This window comes from Salmo trutta, chromosome 36, assembly GCF_901001165.1.
Source record: "Salmo trutta chromosome 36, fSalTru1.1, whole genome shotgun sequence".
Lineage (NCBI taxonomy): Eukaryota > Metazoa > Chordata > Actinopteri > Salmoniformes > Salmonidae > Salmo > Salmo trutta.
In genome coordinates, this window is record NC_042992.1 from 804,730 (window position 1) to 824,512 (window position 19,783).

General features: G+C 44.8%; 1 protein-coding gene across 1 annotated transcript in view; it reads right to left on the reverse strand.

Annotated features, from left to right (window-relative positions):
- Positions 1–4,872: 4,872 nt before the first annotated feature.
- The window catches only part of rpl30 (ribosomal protein L30), a 37,300-nt gene continuing 22,389 nt past the window's right edge, over positions 4,873–19,783 (reverse strand). Inside the window, exons 2-4 of the mRNA XM_029736107.1 lie at positions 8,195–8,340; positions 5,475–5,605; positions 4,873–4,965 (exon numbers count right to left, since the gene is read on the reverse strand). Of these exons, the coding sequence (XP_029591967.1) occupies positions 4,913–4,965; positions 5,475–5,605; positions 8,195–8,340 (330 nt within the window). The 3' untranslated portion in view covers positions 4,873–4,912. The remainder of the gene's footprint in view (positions 4,966–5,474; positions 5,606–8,194; positions 8,341–19,783) is intronic.

The window sequence follows — 19,783 nt, forward strand, 5'->3', positions numbered from 1 at the left end:
TCTCTACATCGTCGAGTCTGTCTGGGATTACATGGAGAGAGAGAAGCACCTGAGACTGCCTAAATACACAGAACAACTGTGGTTAGTTCTCCAAGATGTTTGGGCCAACCTACCTGCCGAATTCCTTCGAAAACTGTGTGCAAGTGTACCAAGAACTGATGCTGTTTTGAAGGCAAAGGGTGGTCACAGCAAATATTGATGTAGCTTTTTCCTTCTGTTCACTCACTTTGCAAATTGATAAATATAAACCTAGGTATATAGTTAGTTAGCTAACTATAGCTACTGAAACAGATTGTCATTTTGCTGTGTTTCTGGGGAAGAACATTGTTTGCATCATGAGCTAGCTAGCTTTTTTTAAATGACCAGCACTGTAGGTGCAGGAGACAACTTTACCAGCATCATTGCATACGTATCAATGAATCGTTGAGATATGAAATACGAGTGATAGTGTAATGAATGTGTAATAATGTGTAATAACTACGTAAAACATTTATGAACCCGTTAAATTATTATGTGACGTATTCAGTCAGGTTCAGGTCCTGATTGGTCAACAAGCTTGTTTGACATGTTAAATATTGTCCTTTTGACACGCAAAGGCCCGAACGGCGTTCCATGAAACGACTGAACAAATGAACAAACGAAACAGCACAGCAAGTAAGTGAAAAAAAATAGGTTTTGTTTTACTGGTAATGGGGACATACGTAAATGCCAAAAAAATAACTTTTTGGTCAGTGTGTGTAACCTTTATTTAACTAGGCAAGTCCGCTAAGAACAAATTCTTATTTACAATGACGGCCTACCCCGGCCAAACCCGGACGACACTGGGCCAATTGTGCGCCGCCCTATGTGACTCCCAATCACGGCCGGATGTGATACAGCCTGGATTCGAACCAGGGACTGTAGTGATGCCTCTTGCACTGAGATGCAGTGTCTTAGACCGCTGCAACCATGTGCATGTGTTTTAACTATTTAACTGTACTAGAATGCTTAAAAAGGACGCAAAAAATTGTAATATCGGTATATGGTTTTTTTTTTTACAAGGAAAATATCGGATATCGGCCAAAAATGTCATATTGGCGCATCACTACTTGTAATGTAGGCCTACGCAACTTAGCAGACCTGTCTTTCGACTGTGCCTTAATCTTCAGTAAACCATGTGATCCCTGCAGGAATTGAACCCAGAGATGTGAAGAACACGTATGGACATGGACGATCCTGTATTTGTCTTTACTACGTTACTGTCAACAATCTACAGACTGATCAGTTCATGTGGCGTAGTAGTGTTATGAAATGTCATGTGGTTGCATCATTGTGATGTCTAAGGTCACAGTAAAAGCCACAATAAGACCTTGTCTGGAGTCTATCCTCAAGGCATTGCATGTTAGGAGACACATGATCCGGTCTTGTCAGTTGAGATCTTAAATCGCATATAAAATCACAAGGACATCTCATTTGAATCTACATAGACCATGTTCACATTCACAAGCCTCAAGGCTTACGGATAGATTGGAGGCTTCTTTAAAATCAGAGAAATAAAGCAACCACATTCTATCCTGACAGGGCCTACTGCATAGAATACAACCACATTCTATCCTGACAGGGCCTACTGCATAGAATACAACCACATTCTATCCTGACAGGGTCTACTGCATAGAATACAACCACATTCTATCCTGACAGGGCCTACTGCATAGAATACAACCACATTCTATCCTGACAGGGCCTACTGCATAGAATACAACCACATTCTATCCTGAAAGGGCCTACTGCATAGAATACAACCACATTCTATCCTGAAAGGGCCTACTGCATAGAATACAACCACATTCTATCCTGACAGGGCCTACTGCATAGAATACAACCACATTCTATCCTGAAAGGGCCTACTGCATAGAATACAACCACATTCTATCCTGACAGGGCCTACTGCATAGAATACAACCACATTCTATCCTGACAGGGCCTACTGCATAGAATACAACCACATTCTATCCTGACAGGGCCTACTGCATAGAATACAACCACATTCTATCCTGAAAGGGCCTACTGCATAGAATACAACCACATTCTATCCTGACAGGGCCTACTGCATAGAATACAACCACATTCTATCCTGACAGGGCCTACTGCATAGAATACAACCACATTCTATCCTGACAGGGCCTACTGCATAGAATACAACCACATTCTATCCTGACAGGGCCTACTGCATAGAATACAACCACATTCTATCCTGACAGGGCCTACTGCATAGAATACAACCACATTCTATCCTGACAGGGCCTACTGCATAGAATACAACCACATTCTATCCTGAAAGGGCCTACTGCATAGAATACAACCACATTCTATCCTGACAGGGCCTACTGCATAGAATACAACCACATTCTATCCTGACAGGGCCTACTGCATAGAATACAACCACATTCTATCCTGAAAGGGCCTACTGCATAGAATACAACCACATTCTATCCTGAAAGGGCCTACTGCATAGAATACAACCACATTCTATCCTGAAAGGGCCTACTGCATAGAATACAACCACATTCTATCCTGACAGGGCCTACTGCATAGAATACAACCACATTCTATCCTGAAAGGGCCTACTGCATAACATACAACCACATTCTATCCTGAAAGGGCCTACTGCATAGAATACAACCACATTCTATCCTGACAGGGCCTACTGCATAGAATACAACCACATTCTATCCTGAAAGGGCCTACTGCATAACATACAACCACATTCTATCCTGACAGGGCCTACTGCATAGAATACAACCACATTCTATCCTGACAGGGCCTACTGCATAACATACAACCACATTCTATCCTGAAAGGGCCTACTGCATAGAATACAACCACATTCTATCCTGAAAGGGCCTACTGCATAGAATACAACCCCATTCTATCCTGAAAGGGCCTACTGCATAGAATACAACCACATTCTATCCTGAAAGGGCCTACTGCATAGAATACAACCACATTCTATCCTGACAGGGCCTACTGCATAGAATAGAACCACATTCTATCCTGACAGGGCCTACTGCATAGAATACAACCACATTCTATCCTGACAGGGCCTACTGCATAGAATACAACCACATTCTATCCTGACAGGGCCTACTGCATAGAATACAACCACATTCTATCCTGACAGGGCCTACTGCATAGAATACAACCACATTCTATCCTGACAGGGCCTACTGCATAGAATACAACCACATTCTATCCTGACAGGGCCTACTGCATAGAATACAACCACATTCTATCCTGAAAGGGCCTACTGCATAGAATACAACCACATTCTATCCTGAAAGGGCCTACTGCATAGAATACAACCACATTCTATCCTGACAGGGCCTACTGCATAACATACAACCACATTCTATCCTGAAAGGGCCTACTGCATAGAATACAACCACATTCTATCCTGAAAGGGCCTACTGCATAACATACAACCACATTCTATCCTGACAGGGCCTACTGCATAACATACAACCACATTCTATCCTGAAAGGGCCTACTGCATAGAATACAACCACATTCTATCCTGACAGGGCCTACTGCATAGAATACAACCACATTCTATCCTGAAAGGGCCTACTGCATAACATACAACCACATTCTATCCTGACAGGGCCTACTGCATAGAATACAACCACATTCTATCCTGAAAGGGCCTACTGCATAGAATACAACCACATTCTATCCTGACAGGGCCTACTGCATAGAATACAACCACATTCTATCCTGAAAGGGCCTACTGCATAACATACAACCACATTCTATGCTGACAGGGCCTACTGCATAACATACAACCACATTCTATCCTGAAAGGGCCTACTGCATAGAATAGAACCACATTCTATCCTGAAAGGGCCTACTGCATGGAATAGAACCACATTCTATCCTGACAGGGCCTACTGCATGGAATAGAACCACATTCTATCCTGACAGGGCCTACTGCATAGAATACAACCACATTCTATCCTGACAGGGCCTACTGCATAGAATACAACCACATTCTATCCTGAAAGGGCCTACTGCATGGAATAGAACCACATTCTATCCTGACAGGGCCTACTGCATGGAATAGAACCACATTCTATCCTGACAGGGCCTACTGCATAGAATAGAACCACATTCTATCCTGACAGGGCCTACTGCATGGAATAGAACCACATTCTATCCTGACAGGGCCTACTGCATAGAATACAACCACATTCTATCCTGAAAGGGCCTACTGCATGGAATAGAACCACATTCTATCCTGACAGGGCCTACTGCATGGAATAGAACCACATTCTATCCTGACAGGGCCTACTGCATGGAATAGAACCACATTCTATCCTGACAGGGCCTACTGCATGGAATAGAACCACATTCTATCCTGACAGGGCCTACTGCATAGAATACAACCACATTCTATCCTGACAGGGCCTACTGCATAGAATACAACCACATTCTATCCTGAAAGGGCCTACTGCATGGAATAGAACCACATTCTATCCTGACAGGGCCTACTGCATAGAATACAACCACATTCTATCCTGAAAGGGCCTACTGCATGGAATAGAACCACATTCTATCCTGACAGGGCCTACTGCATGGAATAGAACCACATTCTATCCTGACAGGGCCTACTGCATAGAATACAACCACATTCTATCCTGACAGGGCCTACTGCATAGAATACAACCACATTCTATCCTGAAAGGGCCTACTGCATGGAATAGAACCACATTCTATCCTGAAAGGGCCTACTGCATAGAATACAACCACATTCTATCCTGAAAGGGCCTACTGCATGGAATAGAAGTACCTAAATGTTTATCATGTGCACACTAAGAGAAAGACAGACCAAAGAAAGACCATAGAAAACAGTTTATTTTTTGAGAGTGTGAAATGTCTACTTCTCCCCCTGCGGCTGGTCTGGCATACTCCTGATGATGTCAGAGTCACCTGTTAACAGAACACTATATTTAACATACAGGATATACTTAAAACCAATCAGGCTTTAGTTTCGACAGTGTAAAACTCACTTCATTAACTTCAGAAGAACTAAGTCACCAATGAAGCAACTGGCTAGAGCCCAGTCAGTTCAGGTAAATGGTTCATTAGGTGTTTAACTAGTGAAGTGCTGGGCACATCATCATGGAGACACCAAGTGCAAAAATTTACAAATAGGCAAATTTGTGAGCATCAGTGAAACCGAAAAAATATCTACACCAACACAAAATGATTAACTCAAAACATGCTCATGTAATTTAGTAGTAGAGCAGTTACGAGTTTATTCTTCATTCATTTTTTATAATTCTCTGCAAAGATGTTCATGTCATCTTTGAAAACAATGCTAAATGAATGAATGAATAAACCGTGTCAAACTGCTCACTGCTAAAGGATTGTCCGCAGACAATACATCCACAGAATGGGCGTGGTAAACAGGACATGCAGTCTGATTGGACACTCACCGGGGTCGATGATAGCCAGTGTGCACACCCGGAAGTACTTTCCGCAGGCCGTGCCCAGCTCGATGTTGTTTCCACTGTAGTGATGGACGCCAGTTTTGGCCAACATGGCATAGTACTCCACTTCAGACTTCCTGAGGACGGACAAATATCTTTTAGCGAAGTATGACCGCAGGAAATGCAGGCAGAAAAATCCTGAACAAACAATACAAGTTTATATACGTTACCATTCAATGAAACATTATCCCTTCTGCGTGTATGGGGAAAGCAACATGAGGACAAGCTACACTGCAATGAAACATTATCCCTTCAGTCTAATCCTGTAGTTGTCTAGGTTGTTTTCTCAAGGTGTCTGATTGCTGAATGACCCACTGCAGGTGCAGCCAGTAACAAAGTCAGCCCTCATTTGAATGTTCCTCCTGTTCTTACACACCTGCAAGCAGACCAGTACAGGTGTGCCTTTGTGGGAGGAGTACATAAAACTAAAACGAACGTACCCATAAGAACACTTGATATGCTTCTGGGAATTCTTCAATATCTAACTATTTGAAAACGTTTATTGAAGTAGGAATGGAAGTATTCCTAGAATTACACCAGGGTTGGATAGGTTACTTTCTAAATTAACTCCATTACAGTTACTTTTTTTAAATCAGTAATGTAACTTAACTCAGTAATGTAATCTGATTACTTTTAGTTACTGTTGGATTACTTTTCCCTTAAGAGGCTGAACAAGACAAAAACAATCCATCCTCTGGTGTGTCATCATCATAGTGGTCTCTGATTGGTGGTCATCATTTGGAGTGTCATCATAGTGGTCTCTGATTGGTGGTCATCATTTGGCGTGTCATCATAGTAGTCTCTAATTGGTTGTCATCATTTGGCGTGTCATCATAGTGGTCTCTGATTGGTGGTCATCATTTGGCGTGTCATCAGAGAAGTGAAGGGGTCTGAATACTTTCTGAATGCACAATTTTCCCCTGCAAATATCCTTCTGGGCAGATGCCAATTCCACATTGGTTCAACTTAACTTCATTGAAATGACGGAAACAACGCCAGCTTTCTGAATTTAAAAGTAATCCAATAGGTTATATACACTGAACAAAAATAAGCGCAACATGCAACATTTTTTACAATTTTACTTAGTTACAATTCAAAAGGAAAATCAGTCAATTGAAATAAATTAATTAGGCTCTAATCTATGGATTTCACATGACTGGGAATATAGATATGCATCTGTTGGTCACAGATGACTAGCTGAAAACCAGAATCTGGTGTGACCACCATCTGCCTCGTACATGTCGATCCAGAGCATCCCAAACATGCTCAATGGGCGACATGTCTGGTGACTATGCAGGCCATGGAAGAATTAACATTTTCAGCTTCCAGGAATTGTGTCCAGATCCTTGCGACATGGAGCAACGCATTATCATGCTGAAACATGAGGTGATGGTGGAGGATGAATGGCACGACAATGGGCCTCAGGATTTCGTCACGGTATCTCTTTGCCTTCAAATTGCCATCGATAAATTGCAATTCTGTTCGGTGTCCGTAGCTTATGCCGGCCCATACCATAACCCCACCATGGGACTCGGTTCACAACGTTGACATCAGCAAACCGCTCACCCACACGACGCCATACACGTGGTCTGCAGTTGTGAGGCTGGTTGGACGTACTGCCAAGTTCTCTAAAACAACATTGGAGGTGGCTTATGGTAGAGAAATGAACATTAAATTCTCTGGCAACAGCTCTGGTGGACATTCCTGCAATCAGCATTCCAATTGCACGCTCCCTCAAAAGTTGAGACATCTACGGCATTGTGTTGTGACAAAACGGAACATTTCAGAGTGGCTTTTTGTCCCCAGCACAAGGTGCACCTGTGTAATGATCATGCTGTTTAATCAGCTTCTTGATATGCCACACCTGTCAGGTGAATGGATTATCTTGGGAAAGGAGAAATGCTCACTAACAGGGATGTAAACAAATTTGTCCACAACATTTTAGAGAAATAAGCTTTTTGTGAACATGGCACATTTCTGGGATCTTTTATTTCATCTCATGAAACATGGGACCAACACTTTACATGTTGCTGGTAACGTATCTGATTACAGTTAGTTAGTTGTAATCAGATTACAGGAACCCCATTAGGGAGAAGTCCATCATGCCTAGCCCAGTATTGGACTAAAAGGATCCTAACACTAATCCTTAGTCCAAGGACCTTACCTGTTCTGTTTAAAGGGTGAATTGGATCTGGAAGCCAAAACAGCCAAATACTCCATCCAAACGTGAATCGACTCTCTATTGCGATACGGTTATAGAAACATGAATCCCCTACTTTCATATCAAATCAAAATGCACACTTACTGAGCACTGTTTCAACTTGCTTTAACAGTTGCAGCCGACAGTATTTTTCAGTGACACAGGTGTTTGGGAGACGCAGACAGCTAATTAGTACAGGTTTTGTAATGGAAACCGTTAACTCCAGGAACCAAATGCAGAGAGAGCTACATGAATGTCCAATAATAACTTGTTTTCATTGCACAACATTTTCTGTTTGGAGAAAACGGTTTCCATTGCAAAACGTTTTGCAACAGAATTCAACTAATGAATAAACCCAAGGCTAGCAAGGTCAAACTTTAGCTCACCATATCAGAATGAAAAGGGTATTGGTGATAATGATCTTAACTTCATTAGCTAACACTAAATAAACGCAGGCCGTAGTTACCTGAGGGCAGGTGTGTTGTTGGCCAGGATGACCAGCTTGGCTTTGCCCTGGCGGATCATCTTCTGAGACTGCTTATAGCCCAGAACATATTTACCGCTCTTCATCACCAGCTGGAGACGGGAATTGATGGACTCCAGGGACTTTTTCTGTCATCAAAGTAACAATTATGTTTTGTGAGAAACATTGATGAACTATGAACGTAGCTCATATCCATTGAACCAAACATGATATATACAGTCGTATGAAAAAGTTTGGGCACCCCTGACAATTTCCATGATTTCCATTTATAAATAATTGGGTGTTAATTTGGTGTCAAATAACTGATGGACACAGTAATATTTCAGTAGTGAAATGAGGTTTATTGGATTAACAGAAAATGTGCAATATGCATCAAAACAAAATTAGACAGGTGCATAAATTTGGGCACCCCAATAGAAAAATCACATCAATATTTAGTAGAGCCTCCTTTTGCTAAAACAACAGCCTCTAGACGCTTCCTATAGCCTCTAATGAGTGTCTGGATTCTGGATGAAGGTATTTTGGACCATTCCTCCTTACAAAACATCTCCAGTTCAGTTATGTTTGATGGTTGCCGAGCATGGACAGCCTGCTTCAAATCATCCCACAGATTCTCAATGATATTCAGGTCTGGGGACTGGGATGGCCATTCCAGAACATTGTACTTGTTCCTCTGCATAAATGCCCGGGTAGATTTTGAGCAGTGTTGTGGGTCGTTGTCTTGTTGAAATATCCAGCCCCGGCGTAACTTCAACTTTGTGACTGATTCTTCAACATTATTCCCAAGAATCTGCTGATATTGAGTGGAATCCATGCAACCCTCAACTTTAACAAGATTCCCAGTACCGGCACTGGCCACACAGCCCCACAGCATGATGGAACCCCCACCAAATTTTACTGTGGGTAGCAAGTGTTTTTCTTGGAACGCTGTGTTCTTTTGCCGCCATGCATAACATCCCTTGTTATGACCAAATAACTCAATCTTTGTTTCATCAGTCCACAGCACCTTATTCCAAAATGAAGCTGGCTTGTCCAAATGTGCGTTTGCATACCTCAAGCGACTCTGTTTATGGCGTGTGTGCAGAAAAGGCTTCTTCCGCATCACTCTCCCATACAGCTTCTCCTTGTGCAAAGTGCGCTGAATTGTTGAACGATGCACAGTGACACCATCTGCAGCAAGATGAAGTTGTAGGTCTTTGGAGGTGGTCTGTGGGCTGTTTTTGACCGTTCTCACCATCCTTCGTCTTTGCCTCTCCAATATTTTACTTGGCCTGCCACTTCTGGCCTTAACAAGAACTGTGCCTGTGGCCTTCCATTTCCTCACTATGTTCCTCACAGTGGACACTGACAGCTTACATCTCTGCGATAGCTTTTTGTAGCCTTCCTCTAAACCATAATGTTGAACAATCTTTGTTTTCAGGTCATTTGAGAGTTGTTTTGAGGCCCCCATGTTGCCACTCTTCAGAGGAGAGTCAAAGAGAACAACAACTTGCAATTGGCCACCTTAAATACCTTTTCTCATGATTGGATGCACTTGTCTATGAAGTTCAAGGCTTAATGAGCTCACCAAACCAATTGTGTGTTCCAATTAATCAGTGCTAAGTAGTTACAGGTATTCAAATCAACAGAATGACAAGGGTGCCCAAATTTTTGCATAGCCTATTTTTCACATCTGATTTAATTTCATACAACTTAATATTGCTACACTAAAAATCTTTGTCTGGACAATACCCCAGAACTCAGCTTTTATTAGAAAATGAATGGCATGCCACTGTGATCATTATCTGTGACGACAGAGTAAATTATTATGCAGCCTCAGAGGGGTGCCCAAACTTTTTCATACGACTGTATATATATGGTCTTCTAATTGGGATACATGCGATTTGAGTACATATAACTAGTGCTGGAACAATTACCATACGGTTATAGATGAAGACCATCATTGTAATACAATAACTATCATAATCATTTAAAAATATTCAATTTGTTTTTCTTCAAATGAACTGTTGAGTCTTTCTGTGGTAACATGGACTGTCGCTGAAACTAGGAAACAAGTCTTCGGGTTGCCTAGGCAATGCTCCCCACAATGCAACAGCAGCGCACAGAAAATAGAGTAAATAGAACAGGCTTGGAACCTCTATTTACCAGTCATATTACCAGGGTTACAGGTTCCCAGCCTGTTCTATTTACCAGTCATATTACCAGGGTTACAGGTTCCCAGCCTGTTCTATTTACCAGTCATATTACCAGGGTTACAGGTTCCCAGTCTGTTCTATTTACCTGTCATATTACCAGGGTTACAGGTTCCCAGCCTGTTCTATTTACCAGTCATATTACCAGGGTTACAGGTTCCCAGCCTGTTCTATTTACCAGTCATATTACCAGGGTTACAGGTTCCCAGCCTGTTCTATTTACCAGTCATATTACCAGGGTTACAGGTTCCCAGCCTGTTCTATTTACCAGTCATATTACCAGGGTTACAGGTTCCCAGCCTGTTCTATTTACCAGTCATATTACCAGGGTTACAGGTTCCCAGCCTGTTCTATTTACCAGTCATATTACCAGGGTTACAGGTTCCCGGCCTGTTCTATTTACCAGTCATATTACCAGGGTTACAGGTTCCCAGCCTGTTCTATTTACCAGTCATATTACCAGGGTTACAGGTTCCCAGCCTGTTCTATTTACCAGTCATATTACCAGGGTTACAGGTTCCCAGCCTGTTCTATTTACCAGTCATATTACCAGGGTTACAGGTTCCCAGCCTGTTCTATTTACCAGTCATATTACCAGGGTTACAGGTTCCCAGCCTGTTCTATTTACCAGTCATATTACCAGGGTTACAGGTTCCCAGCCTGTTCTATTTACCAGTCATAATACCAGGGTTACAGGTTCCCAGCCTGTTCTATTTACCAGTCATATTACCAGGGTTACAGGTTCCCAGCCTGTTCTATTTACCAGTCATATTACCAGGGTTACAGGTTCCCAGCCTGTTCTATTTACCAGTCATATAACCAGGGTTAGAGGTTCCCAGCCTGTTCTATTTACCAGTCATATTACCAGGGTTACAGGTTCCCAGTCTGTTCTATTCACCAGTCATATTACCAGGGTTACAGGTTCCCAGCCTGTTCTATTTACCAGTCATATTACCAGGGTTACAGGTTCCCAGCCTGTTCTATTCACCAGTCATATTACCAGGGTTACAGGTTCCCAGCCTGTTCTATTTACCAGTTATATTACCAGGGTTACAGGTTCCCAGCCTGTTCTATTTACCAGTCATATTACCAGGGTTACAGGTTCCCAGCCTGTTCTATTTACCAGTCATATTACCAGGGTTACAGGTTCCCAGCCTGTTCTATTTACCAGTCATATTACCAGGGTTACAGGTTCCCAGCCTGTTCTATTTACCAGTCATATTACCAGGGTTACAGGTTCCCAGCCTGTTCTATTTACCAGTCATACTACCAGGGTTACAGGTTCCCAGCCTGTTCTATTTACCAGTCATATTACCAGGGTTACAGGTTCCCAGCATGTTCTATTTACCAGTCATATTACCAGGGTTACAGGTTCCCAGCCTGTTCTATTTACCAGTCATATTACCAGGGTTACAGGTTCCCAGCCTGTTCTATTTACCAGTCATATTACCAGGGTTACAGGTTCCCAGCCTGTTCTATTTACCAGTCATATTACCAGGGTTACAGGTTCCCAGCCTGTTCTATTTACCAGTCATATTACCAGGGTTACAGGTTCCCAGCCTGTTCTATTTACTAGTCATATTACCAGGGTTACAGGTTCCCAGCCTGTTCTATTTACCAGTCATATTACCAGGGTTACAGGTTCCCAGCCTGTTCTATTTACCAGTCATATTACCAGGGTTACAGGTTCCCAGCCTGTTCTATTTACCAGTCATATTACCAGGGTTACAGGTTCCCAGCCTGTTCTATTTACCAGTCATATTACCAGGGTTACAGGTTCCCAGCCTGTTCTATTTACCAGTCATATTACCAGGGTTACAGGTTCCCAGCCTGTTCTATTTACCAGTCATATTACCAGGGTTACAGGTTCCCAGCCTGTTCTATTTACCAGTCATATTACCAGGGTTACAGGTTCCCAGCCTGTTCTATTTACCAGTCATATTACCAGGGTTACAGGTTCCCAGCCTGTTCTATTTACCAGTCATATTACCAGGGTTACAGGTTCCCAGCCTGTTCTATTTACCAGTCATACTACCAGGGTTACAGGTTCCCAGCCTGTTCTATTTACCAGTCATATTACCAGGGTTACAGGTTCCCAGCCTGTTCTATTTACCAGTCATATTACCAGGGTTACAGGTTCCCAGCCTGTTCTATTCATTCTAACCCTGGTAATATAACTGGAAACCTCATTGGTACACTCGCAATGGCTGCCTGGTATTGTGACGCAATAATTTACACGGTAATGTAGAAAGTTAATTCAAATGTTGTTAACTGATGTAGCTCATGCAATGGAATGTATTTTTTTGTAATAGTTGAGTTGAATCAAATCACATAGATGGGTGCACTTCCTGCTTTGTGCCTACGGGTACACTCGCAATGGCCGCCAGTTCAGCCTTTATGCCGTCAATGTTAACATTAACAATATCAACTTGTCTGTAAAAACTTGTAACCTACACCGGTACGCAGATGGTACTGTTGTGTATGCCAATGCTCCCACGGTTTACCAAGCTCGACATGAACTACAGTCTGCCTTCATTGTACTACAGAAAAACGTTGACCTTAAATTAGTACTGACTGCAGGTAAAACTAAGTATATGAAAACTGATGATTTAAGCTGAATGGTGTTCATATTGCTTATGTCCCTGCTTACAAATATCTGGGCATCGGGATAGATGAAAGGCTAGCAGTCTTTTAAAAAGCATATTGACGAGTTAAAAAAGAGCTGAGAATGAATATGAGCTTCTATAGAAAATAGGTGCTGCCTCTAGTTAAATAGCAGAAAGCAGATTATGGAGGTCGACATGACGATCGGTCCCAGACTACAGCGACATCTATATGACCGCAGCTGCCACTTCATTAGAGCCGTTAGATGCTGTTTAACATACCACACTGCACATTGTTATGGGTGACAATGTTAGTAGTCATCACTGCATTCTCTACCAGAGAGTTAATACATTGCTGTGTTTCCATTTATAAAGCCATTTTACATAAAGTCCCACTGTACCTAACGTCTTTACCACAACCGCTGTTAGAGATGGCCAACTCTGGAAATTCCTTTGGTCTCTACCGACTTAAAAGCTAATTGTCCTGAAATTCTTGCACCTTATTTGTGGAACAATCTTCTAAAATGTTGTTACATTTGATGTTTTGTTGCTTCCTGGGTAATTCAGAAAGTTGATTGAGGACCTTATTACTGATGAATGTGGGTATTTTTTTGTGGCCATTTACTGCCATCCAAAGGTCCATGACAGTCACAACCCATTCTAGTTATGTGGATTTATCAGATATAATACTTCAGGTGACAGTGTTGTTACATAGTGTTTCTTTATTAGCCAACCATAAGGTCAAAATACCCCCAATGCAACCATTCAACTTGCTGTCTGGCTAACGTTAACTAGCTATATTAACTAGCTATATTAACTAGCTATATTAACTAGCTAGTTAGCTGGCAAGCCGGTGATGGTTAATATAAAACACTTGCTATCTGGCTAACGTTAACTAGCTAGTTAGCTGGCAAGCAGGTGATGGTTAATATTAAACACTTGCTATCTGGCTAACGTTAACTAGCTAGTTAGCTGGCGAGCAGGTGATGGTTAATATAAAACACTTGCTATCTGGCTAACGTTAACTAGCTAGTTAGCTGGCAAGCAGGTGATGGTTAATATAAAACACTTGCTATCTGGGTAACGTTAACTAGCTATATTAACTAGCTATATTAGCTAGTTAGCTGGCAAGCCGGTGATGGTTAATATAAAACACTTGCTATCTGGATTCGGTAAATTGTTATCAACTAAAGTTAGACATCTCCAGGAACTACAACATTGTATGTTTGGTCAAGTTAGAAACAGATATGTGCAACATGGCAACATGTTAAACCCAGAGAGTGTCCCGGTCCCACCGGAGTGGACCACATGCGTTAGGTTATAAAACGTGTTGTTAACATGTTAAGCCCAGAGAGCGTCCCGGTCCCCCCGGAGTGGACCACATGCGTTAGGTTATAAAACGTGTTGTTAACATGTTATGCCCAGAGAGCATCCTGGTCCCACCGGAGTGGACCACATGCGTTAGGTTATAAAACGTGTTGTTAACATGTTAAGCCCAGAGAGCGTCCCGGTCCCCCCGGAGTGGACCACATGCGTTAGGTTATAAAACGTGTTAACATGTTAAGCCCAGAGAGCGCCCCGGTCCCCCCGGAGTGGACCACATGCGTTAGGTTATAAAACGTGTTAACATGTTAAGCCCAGAGAGCGTCCCGGTCCCCTCGGAGTGGACCACATGCGTTAGGTTATAAAACGTGTTAACATGTTAAGCCCAGAGAGCGTCCCGGTCCCACCGGAGAAGACCACATGCGTTAGGTTATAAAACGTGTTAACATGTTAAGCCCAGAGAGCGTCCCGGTCCCCCCGGAGTGGACCACATGCGTTAGGTTATAAAACGTGTTAACATGTTAAGCCCAGAGAGCGTCCCGGTCCTCCCGGAGTGGACCACATGCGTTAGGTTATAAAACGTGTTAACATGTTAAGCCCAGAGAGCGTCCCGGTCCCCCCGGAGTGGACCACATGCGTTAGGTTATAAAACGTGTTAACATGTTAAGCCCAGAGAGCGTCCCGGTCCCCCCGGAGTGGACCACATGCGTTAGGTTATAAAACGTGTTGTTAACATGTTAAGCCCAGAGAGCGTCCCGGTCCCCCCGGAGTGGACCACATGCGTTAGGTTATAAAACGTGTTAACATGTTAAGCCCAGAGAGCGTCCCGGTCCTCCCGGAGTGGACCACATGCGTTAGGTTATAAAACGTGTTGTTAACATGTTAAGCCCAGAGAGCGTCCCGGTCCCCCCGGAGTGGACCACATGCGTTAGGTTATAAAACATGTTAACATGTTCAGCCCAGAGAGCGTCCCGGTCCCCCCGGAGTGGACCACATGCGTTAGGTTATAAAACGTGTTGTTAACATGTTAAGCCAAGAGAGCGTCCCGGTCCCACCAGAGTGGACCACATGCGTTAGGTTATAAAACGTGTTAACATGTTAAGCCCTGAGAGCGTCCCGGTCCCCCCGGAGTGGACCACATGCGTTAGGTTATAAAACATGTTAACATGTTAAGCCCTGAGAGCGTCCCGGTCCCCCCGGAGTGGACCACATGCGTTAGGTTATAAAACGTGTTAACATGTTAAGCCCAGAGAGCGTCCCGGTCCCACCGGAGTGGACCACATGCGTTAGGTTATAAAACGTGTTAACATGTTAAGCCCAGAGAGCGTCCCGGTCCCACCGGAGTGGACCACATGCGTTAGGTTATAAAACGTGTTAACATGTTAAGCCCAGAGAGCATCCCGGTCCCCCCGGAGTGGAGAACATGCATTGGGTTATAAAACGTGTTGTTAACATGTTAAGCCCAGAGAGCGTCCCGGTCCCACAGGAGTGGACCACATGCGTTAGGTTAGAAAACGTGTTAACATGTTAAGCCCAGAGAGTGTCCCGGTCACACCGGAGTGGACCACATGCTTTAGGTTATAAAACGTGTTGTTAACATGTAAGCCCAGAGAGCGTCCCGGTCCCCCCGGAGTGGACCACATGCGTTAGGTTATAAAACGTGTTGTTAACATGTAAGCCCAGAGAGCGTCCCGGTCCCACCGGAGTGGACCACATGCGTTAGGTTATAAAACGTGTAAACATGTTAAGCCCAGAGAGCGTCCCGGTCCCCCCGGAGTGGACCACATGCGTTAGGTTATAAAACGTGTTGTTAACATGTTAAGCCCAGAGAGCGTCCCGGTCCCCCCGGAGTGGACCACATGCGTTAGGTTATAAAACGTGTTAACATGTTAAGCCCAGAGAGCGTCCCGGTCCCCCCGGAGTGGACCACATGCGTTAGGTTATTAAACGTGTTGTTAACATGTTAAGCCCAGAGAGCGTCCCGGTCCCCCCGGAGTGGACCACATGCGTTAGGTTATAAATCGTGTTGTTAACATGTTAAACCCAGAGAGCGTCCCGGTCCCCCCGGAGTGGACCACATGCGTTAGGTTATAAAAACTATTAACATGTTAAGCCCAGAGAGCGTCCCGGTCCCACCGGAGAAGACCACATGCGTTAGGTTATAAAACGTGTTAACATGTTAAGCCCAGAGAGCGTCCCGGTCCCCCCGGAGTGGACCACATGCGTTAGGTTATAAAACGTGTTAACATGTTAAGCCCAGAGAGCGTCCCGGTCCTCCCGGAGTGGACCACATGCGTTAGGTTATAAAACGTGTTAACATGTTAAGCCCAGAGAGCGTCCCGGTCCCCCCGGAGTGGACCACATGCGTTAGGTTATAAAACGTGTTAACATGTTAAGCCCAGAGAGCGTCCCGGTCCCCCCGGAGTGGACCACATGCGTTAGGTTATAAAACGTGTTGTTAACATGTTAAGCCCAGAGAGCGTCCCGGTCCCCCCGGAGTGGACCACATGCGTTAGGTTATAAAACGTGTTAACATGTTAAGCCCAGAGAGCGTCCCGGTCCTCCCGGAGTGGACCACATGCGTTAGGTTATAAAACGTGTTGTTAACATGTTAAGCCCAGAGAGCGTCCCGGTCCCCCCGGAGTGGACCACATGCGTTAGGTTATAAAACATGTTAACATGTTCAGCCCAGAGAGCGTCCCGGTCCCCCCGGAGTGGACCACATGCGTTAGGTTATAAAACGTGTTGTTAACATGTTAAGCCAAGAGAGCGTCCCGGTCCCACCAGAGTGGACCACATGCGTTAGGTTATAAAACGTGTTAACATGTTAAGCCCTGAGAGCGTCCCGGTCCCCCCGGAGTGGACCACATGCGTTAGGTTATAAAACATGTTAACATGTTAAGCCCTGAGAGCGTCCCGGTCCCCCCGGAGTGGACCACATGCGTTAGGTTATAAAACGTGTTAACATGTTAAGCCCAGAGAGCGTCCCGGTCCCACCGGAGTGGACCACATGCGTTAGGTTATAAAACGTGTTAACATGTTAAGCCCAGAGAGCGTCCCGGTCCCACCGGAGTGGACCACATGCGTTAGGTTATAAAACGTGTTAACATGTTAAGCCCAGAGAGCATCCCGGTCCCCCCGGAGTGGAGAACATGCATTGGGTTATAAAACGTGTTGTTAACATGTTAAGCCCAGAGAGCGTCCCGGTCCCACAGGAGTGGACCACATGCGTTAGGTTATAAAACGTGTTGTTAACATGTAAGCCCAGAGAGCGTCCCGGTCCCACCGGAGTGGACCACATGCGTTAGGTTATAAAACGTGTAAACATGTTAAGCCCAGAGAGCGTCCCGGTCCCCCCGGAGTGGACCACATGCGTTAGGTTATAAAACGTGTTGTTAACATGTTAAGCCCAGAGAGCGTCCCGGTCCCCCCGGAGTGGACCACATGCGTTAGGTTATAAAACGTGTTAACATGTTAAGCCCAGAGAGCGTCCCGGTCCCCCCGGAGTGGACCACATGCGTTAGGTTATTAAACGTGTTGTTAACATGTTAAGCCCAGAGAGCGTCCCGGTCCCCCCGGAGTGGACCACATGCGTTAGGTTATAAATCGTGTTGTTAACATGTTAAACCCAGAGAGCGTCCCGGTCCCCCCGGAGTGGACCACATGCGTTAGGTTATAAAAACTATTAACATGTTAAGCCCAGAGAGCGTCCCGGTCCCACCGGAGAAGACCACATGCGTTAGGTTATAAAACGTGTTAACATGTTAAGCCCAGAGAGCGTCCCGGTCCCCCCGGAGTGGACCACATGCGTTAGGTTATAAAACGTGTTAACATGTTAAGCCCAGAGAGCGTCCCGGTCCTCCCGGAGTGGACCACATGCGTTAGGTTATAAAACGTGTTAACATGTTAAGCCCAGAGAGCGTCCCGGTCCCCCCGGAGTGGACCACATGCGTTAGGTTATAAAACGTGTTAACATGTTAAGCCCAGAGAGCGTCCCGGTCCCCCCGGAGTGGACCACATGCGTTAGGTTATAAAACGTGTTGTTAACATGTTAAGCCCAGAGAGCGTCCCGGTCCCCCCGGAGTGGACCACATGCGTTAGGTTATAAAACGTGTTAACATGTTAAGCCCAGAGAGCGTCCCGGTCCTCCCGGAGTGGACCACATGCGTTAGGTTATAAAACGTGTTGTTAACATGTTAAGCCCAGAGAGCGTCCCGGTCCCCCCGGAGTGGACCACATGCGTTAGGTTATAAAACATGTTAACATGTTCAGCCCAGAGAGCGTCCCGGTCCCCCCGGAGTGGACCACATGCGTTAGGTTATAAAACGTGTTGTTAACATGTTAAGCCAAGAGAGCGTCCCGGTCCCACCAGAGTGGACCACATGCGTTAGGTTATAAAACGTGTTAACATGTTAAGCCCTGAGAGCGTCCCGGTCCCCCCGGAGTGGACCACATGCGTTAGGTTATAAAACATGTTAACATGTTAAGCCCTGAGAGCGTCCCGGTCCCCCCGGAGTGGACCACATGCGTTAGGTTATAAAACGTGTTAACATGTTAAGCCCAGAGAGCGTCCCGGTCCCACCGGAGTGGACCACATGCGTTAGGTTATAAAACGTGTTAACATGTTAAGCCCAGAGAGCGTCCCGGTCCCACCGGAGTGGACCACATGCGTTAGGTTATAAAACGTGTTAACATGTTAAGCCCAGAGAGCATCCCGGTCCCCCCGGAGTGGAGAACATGCATTGGGTTATAAAACGTGTTGTTAACATGTTAAGCCCAGAGAGCGTCCCGGTCCCACAGGAGTGGACCACATGCGTTAGGTTAGAAAACGTGTTAACATGTTAAGCCCAGAGAGTGTCCCGGTCACACCGGAGTGGACCACATGCTTTAGGTTATAAAACGTGTTGTTAACATGTAAGCCCAGAGAGCGTCCCGGTCCCCCCGGAGTGGACCACATGCGTTAGGTTATAAAACGTGTTGTTAACATGTAAGCCCAGAGAGCGTCCCGGTCCCACCGGAGTGGACCACATGCGTTAGGTTATAAAACGTGTAAACATGTTAAGCCCAGAGAGCGTCCCGGTCCCCCCGGAGTGGACCACATGCGTTAGGTTATAAAACGTGTTGTTAACATGTTAAGCCCAGAGAGCGTCCCGGTCCCCCCGGAGTGGACCACATGCGTTAGGTTATAAAACGTGTTAACATGTTAAGCCCAGAGAGCGTCCCGGTCCCCCCGGAGTGGACCACATGCGTTAGGTTATTAAACGTGTTGTTAACATGTTAAGCCCAGAGAGCGTCCCGGTCCCCCCGGAGTGGACCACATGCGTTAGGTTATAAATCGTGTTGTTAACATGTTAAACCCAGAGAGCGTCCCGGTCCCCCCGGAGTGGACCACATGCGTTAGGTTATAAAAACTATTAACATGTTAAGCCCAGAGAGCTCCCCGGTCCCACCGG